The sequence below is a fragment of the Pteropus vampyrus genome, unplaced genomic scaffold (assembly GCF_000151845.1).
Source record: "Pteropus vampyrus isolate Shadow unplaced genomic scaffold, Pvam_2.0 Scaffold253, whole genome shotgun sequence".
Classification (NCBI taxonomy): Eukaryota; Metazoa; Chordata; class Mammalia; order Chiroptera; family Pteropodidae; genus Pteropus; species Pteropus vampyrus.
The window spans coordinates 719,726-725,445 of record NW_011889034.1 but is presented as its reverse complement, the minus strand read 5'-3'; the positions used below and the strand labels follow the sequence as shown (position 1 = coordinate 725,445).

General features: G+C 63.5%; 1 protein-coding gene across 4 annotated transcripts in view; it reads left to right on the top strand.

The window, feature by feature from the left end:
- LETM1 (leucine zipper and EF-hand containing transmembrane protein 1) overlaps positions 1-5,720 on the top strand; it is a 52,080-nt gene that overhangs the window by 30,601 nt on the left and 15,759 nt on the right. For all 4 annotated transcript variants that reach the window (XM_011374690.2, XM_023520205.1, XM_011374691.2 and 1 more), the window contains 3 exons: positions 826-969; positions 1,478-1,615; positions 2,286-2,489. In XM_011374690.2, the coding sequence (XP_011372992.1) occupies positions 826-969; positions 1,478-1,615; positions 2,286-2,489 (486 nt within the window). The remainder of the gene's footprint in view (positions 1-825; positions 970-1,477; positions 1,616-2,285; positions 2,490-5,720) is intronic.

Genomic DNA, 5,720 nt, shown 5'->3' with positions numbered 1-5,720 from the left:
CAGACCGCGGGTTCTCACCTGCGCCGGGGAGGGGCGGCCATCACTCCGGAAGTGGCACTCCACAGGGAACTATGGCCCAGCCCCAGTGGGAGGGACGCCAGGCCTGGGACAAGGCCGTTTCCAGGAATGACACCGCTTTTCCAAAAAATGGCTGAGGAGTTAGAGCGCACGTGCCGATGAGGGCACGGGGTGTGCAGGCTCAGTGGAGGCGACGCACTCGGTAGCGATGACCGAAGACAAGGGCTCGCTGCCTGGGCACCCACCGCGAGTGGTCCCTGGTCTCGGGATCGTGATGACCTCAGGATGCCGTTCTTTTGATGGCATCAGCAGGAGTTTGTGTTGATGCAGCACTTGGGTTTTTCCCTAATGGCTGTGATGAAGCATAGTCTTAAATCTAACGTCTCAGGGGAAACCAGAGATGTGCACAGCTAACTTGTTCCCGCAGAACCTTTGGCGGGGGTGTGTGGCCACAGCCTTCTCTGATGGCCCTCGCCACTGCCAGCAATGACCCGTCCTCCGCCTGTCACTCAAGTCCGGCTAGTGTCAGCCCATGGGCAGGTTTCCACACCATTTCCACAGAGCAAGACCCCGGCTGGGCACCTGGTCCGGGCCTCTGCGGGCGGGTCGCGGGCTGTCCCTGGTGGTGGGTGCAGTCCACGCGGTGTTGGTGCCTGCCCAGCTTCTCTGAAGGCCGCGGCTGTGGTTTGGATGCTGGACGAAGAAACAGCCTTCGGGAGTCGTCTGGTGGGCTGCTCGGAGCCCCCAGCGCCCGGTGCCTCCACGGGATGCTGTCGCGTAACCTCTGACCCACATGCCTCTTCGCAGTTTCTCCGGATCTGTGCCGACCTCTTCCGCCTGGTCCCCTTCCTGGTGTTCGTGGTGGTGCCCTTCATGGAGTTCCTGCTTCCTGTCGTCGTGAAGCTCTTCCCCAACATGCTGCCATCCACGTTTGAGACACAGTCCATCAAGGTAATGGGGGCGGGGCGGGCGCTGCTGCAGAGCCTGGCTCCAGTGGTCTCTGTGGCTAACACAGCCGGGAGCGCACACTAGGGCGTCAGGGGCCGGCAGTGGGCGTCTCAGTCCAGCCAGCTTGGGGCCAGGCCACTCCTCCTTAGACGGGTTTCACGCTATGGCTTCGGGAGCCCAGAGTTCTGCAAGACTCAGGTTGTGACCCATTCCTGGGGTGGGACCATCTCGGCGCTGGGTGCCCTGCCCACTTTGGTCAGTGGGGTCTTCTGGGGACACGCGTGCCTGGCTATGTGTGTGTTGTCCACCACTTTGGCTCCACCCCCGCAGAGATGAGGCAGGCTCCACACCACACGGCGGTGAAGCCCAAATCTGTTGGGGACCGGGAGCTAGAGGGGAGGGTGCCGGCACACCCCAGGCGGGGGATGCGTCTCTGGGGGGCACTGGGTCGAAGAGTGGAAGCTGAGGTTCCATTCCAGAGGAGTGCAGTGCCCTCTCTCTGCCCTGGCAGGAGGAGAGGCTGAAGAAGGAGCTGCGGGTCAAGCTGGAGCTGGCCAAGTTTCTTCAGGACACCATCGAGGAGATGGCCTTGAAAAACAAGGCGGCCAAAGGGAGCGCCACCAAGGACTTCTCCGTGTTTTTCCAGAAGGTGCCCTGTCGGAGCCCTTGTGGCGTCAGCCCACTGGTCCTGAGTGCTGGTTAGAGCCTCGGGCCACCCCACCTCATCTGGGGACCGGCTCCCATCTGCATTCTGCCCCTCTCCACTGTGTGGGGCAGGAGTGGCGCTCCTAGCATGGGGTGCTTGGTGCCGGGTGGGCTTGCCCAAGAGGCTCCCCGTGCTCGGTGAGGTCAGGCCTCTGTCCCGAGAACTCGAACCTGCTGACAGTCAGAGTTACTTGCTTGTGCCTCGACCTCGCAGTAGCCCCCGGAGGAGGGAGTTTGGCAGATGAGGAACCTGAGGCCCCGTGGGTGTGACAAGCTGGGGGGCCGAGTGGAGGAGGGGACGGGGCAGAAGGCTGCTCCACAGCCACGCCTGAGGTGGCGAGAGGGTGGCAGGGCCCCCTGCCCAGCAGTGCGAGGCCCGTGGCCTCTTCGTGGTCGGCAGCCTTGGCCCTGCAGGTCAGGCAGGAAAGGCAGGAAAGGCGTGGGCCCGTGCGGGCAGCCCGCGGCGGGCAGTCCTGAGAGGGCAGCTCGGGTCGGGCATGCAGGGTCCAGGGCACTTCTAGCTGTCCTGTTTCCACACGTGGGGCGAGCAGCTCGGGGCTGTGGGGTGCCGGGGACACGCCCCACTGACGGTGACCCTAGGGTGGCTTCTGCAGATCCGAGAGACGGGGGAGAGGCCCAGCAACGAGGAGATCATGCGCTTTTCCAAGTTGTTTGAGGACGAGCTGACCCTGGACAACCTCACGCGGCCGCAGCTGGTGGCGCTGTGCCGGCTGCTGGAGCTGCAGTCCATCGGCACCAACAACTTCCTGCGCTTCCAGCTCACCATGCGGCTGCGCTCCATCAAGGCCGATGACAAGGTGGGCAGCCTGGCTCTGCTCTCTGGCTCCCCCTGCGGGTGTCCTCCCGGCAGCGGCTCTGGGCCATCTTGCATGGTAGACGGTCAGGTCACTGGGGGCCTGGCACTCCCGGGTCGTGGCTGTCCAGCGCGCACACGCGTGTCTACTGGGCCCAGTGCCGAGGTTGTGCCGTCCGTGCGCTCTGTCACAGACACCGCGTGCTTGTCAGCCATCGCTTAGCGGCCCGCCACCCCAGCCAGCCCCGCGGCACACCCCGTGGCATGGGGCCTGCCCCGGATGGCCGACTTCCTTAGCATGATGACCTAGAACCGGGCTCCGGGCAAGGGGGCGGGAGATCGGGCAGGCCGTGGCCCACAACCAGACTCTCCCAGGGCTCGCTGACCACTGTGTGCCCACTTGCTGCCCACTGCCAGGCGGCTGCACTGCGCACCCCAAGTGTGCTTTCTCAGGGAGGATTCGTGGGACACCCCTGCTTCTCTAATAGCTCTCCTTGCCTTAAAATCCGCAGCATCTGGCGTTCCGACTTTTTACATTTAAGCTTCCCGAACCCTTTTATCTATGAGGTGTTTGTGTTTGTGTTTGTTTGAATGCAGCCTGATCGTTTCTGCCTTTTGATCGGGGCATTTTATATGTAGCCCATGCTTCCCTCTGCCCCAGCTGTTTATGTGACACTTAGCTCCTCTCTTGTCTCCTTTCGGATGAGCCCAGGACTCACTGCTCCACGCGCCGCCTTCGCTTGTTCCTTGTTTTCGCGGTGCCACAGGCCGTCTCGAGGGCCGTCCCCGAGGAGGAAGTGCCCTTCCCCGCCTCCCGCGTCGGCACCTGTCCTGGAGACACTTGGCCCAGTGCCCCACGTGTTTCCCACCCGTGCCCACTTCCACCCGGGCACCGCCTGCCCTTTGACGCTCCGGCGGGACGGCCTCCCTCCGCTCGCTCGCGTGGGCGTCCGTCCTCCTTGCCGGTCCCACGGCGTGTCTGCCAGGCATGAGCTCCCGGCTGGAGTCCTTCCTAGACCTCCAGGTGCTGTCCTGAGGGCCGTCAGCCGGCGGCCCGTGGTTCTTCAAAGGTGTCCGCCGCCTCCTCGCCCTCCCTGGCAGCAGCTGTCTGCTTCGGTTTGGGATCCAGCCACTCAGGATGAGAACGTGCCTAGCTGTGTCTGTTTGCAGCCGCCCTGCTTCCCGATGCTGGTGCCTCCGCGTCGCACTGCGTTCTCCCTGCCCTGCCGCCTGCGCCCTGTGCGTCCGCCGGGCCTCTCCGCTTCCGCGGCCCTTCTGTGTCTGATAGCCGTAAAGCCCTCTGCTCAGTCCTTCACTTCCATCCTAGAAACCGTTTTTTTGGTTGGTTTTTTTCCCCCAGGTTTTGGTTTCTCGGGGAAACTTGCCGTCTTGTTCTCTGCTTTCTGGACCATGCTAACCGTGGCTCACGTCCGATCAGTCCAGCAACAGTGACCTGCGGGTCCTTGTTTTCTCTCTTGGTTTTGTTTGTAGTATTTAGCTTTTTTGAACACAGACATTATAAAAAATGCTGGAGGTTCTGGGCGGTGACGTTTTCCGGGGGCCTCCCGAGTCCGCTCTGTTTGGAGAGGCTGCGACCCCTGTGGTCTTATGCCAAACTGGGGCTGGGCCTGCGGCTCCGGTTTGCCCACCCCGCGGGGCGCCGGCACAGCGCAGCCGGTGGCGTCTGCCCCCGGAGGCCCTGGGCTCGCCCCTCACCTTGCCCTGTCGTCTTGAGGCCTGACACAGGGTTGTCCCCTGCTCGCCTTCTCTCTGGGCTGCAGCCTCGGCAGCCCCTGGACTCCGGCTGTTCTCGCCTGACGTGTCTCCCCGCTTAGCAGTGGCCTTTGGCCTGGGCGCTCAGCTTGCTCCACGAGTCGGCAAATGCCGCTGGGACCCCCGGTGGCTCGGCATGGACAGCTCGCACCTCCGTGGCGGCCTGGTCTGTCCCGGTCCACAGACGCTCGCCGCCCCCACGCCTAGTTGTCTTTGCTTTTCGAAGCCTCCACACCTGGGGTGTGTTGCGTTTTCTTGTCCCTGGCTTCTCCAGTTGTCTCGGCGGAAGGTGGCGTGATGGAAACGACCCCTCGTCACAGCTGTGCATAAGGTTATCGCTGGGTCTTTGTAAGGACGGAAGGGAACCGTCTCAGGCGTGTCGTGAACTCTGGCCTGCTGGAGCGCAGGGCCGAGCGGGCCGTCCTCGCGCGGAGAGCCGGTGTGGCTGCCCCCCTCAGGAGAGGCAGCTAGCGAGCAGATGGCCTGGGGTTGAGTCCTGACCACTTACTCTGTGACCTTGGACAAGTCATTCCACCGCAGAGTACCTCAGATCCTGATGACCGGGATAGCTGCCAGGCCTCTGCAGTCGTGCAGGCGGAGCGGGCGCTTGGTCCTCTGGACGTGGAGTAGAATCCGGTGTAGGAGACGGAGGTGGGCGGAGGCCGCGGGTCTCCCCGGGCAGCGCAGTGGGGGCTTGGCCTCACAGAGCCCAGCTTCAGGCTGAAGGAGCGGGCCACCCAGAAACGCTGACCATTACAAGAGCCTGCTCTCTGCCAAAGGACAGGAAGGGGCCACCTAGCGGGACAGAACAACAGTCCAGTCGGTACCACTGCGCTCCAGTCTGATGTCACGGGGAACCCCGGCTCCCACCTCACATGCGACAGTGGAGCTGAGGCCTCCACCCCACCGGACAGCCCCAGGATCCTCCCTGCCCGCTCTGGGGGTGTCAGCAGGGGCCTGGTGGGAGCCAGAGACCCCTCCCCTCCCAGCAGGGGGGACACACGCACCTCTCCCCTGGGGGTCTTCTGAGGCTGAGCGGGGTGCCTGACAGGAACAAGGCAGCACCCCACCGGTCCTGGAACGTACTCGGGGTGCAGTTATGGGTTTGACCGATGGCACAAAGAACTCAGAAGCGACAGGAGCCTGTTGTCCGCAGGTCCCCACAGACGGGTACAGCACCCGCTCGGGCTTGCACGAGACCTTGGTGTGTCCGGACCAGGACGCAGGAGCTGGGGGAGGAGGGGAGACAGGACTTGGCATCGTTACCAGTGCGGTGGGAGTGGCCCGCCGATGTTCTGGGCTGGGCAGGAAGTGAACACGGGTTAGGGCTTGTGGTTGGCAGATCCGAAACACGACTGTCACGTGCCCACGAGAGCCGGGCCACAGGGAGACGTGGAGAGCTTTGGTGTCAGTTGCGTTCGGTAGAGCCAGATCGTCAGTTACACAGTCTGCAGAAGTCGGC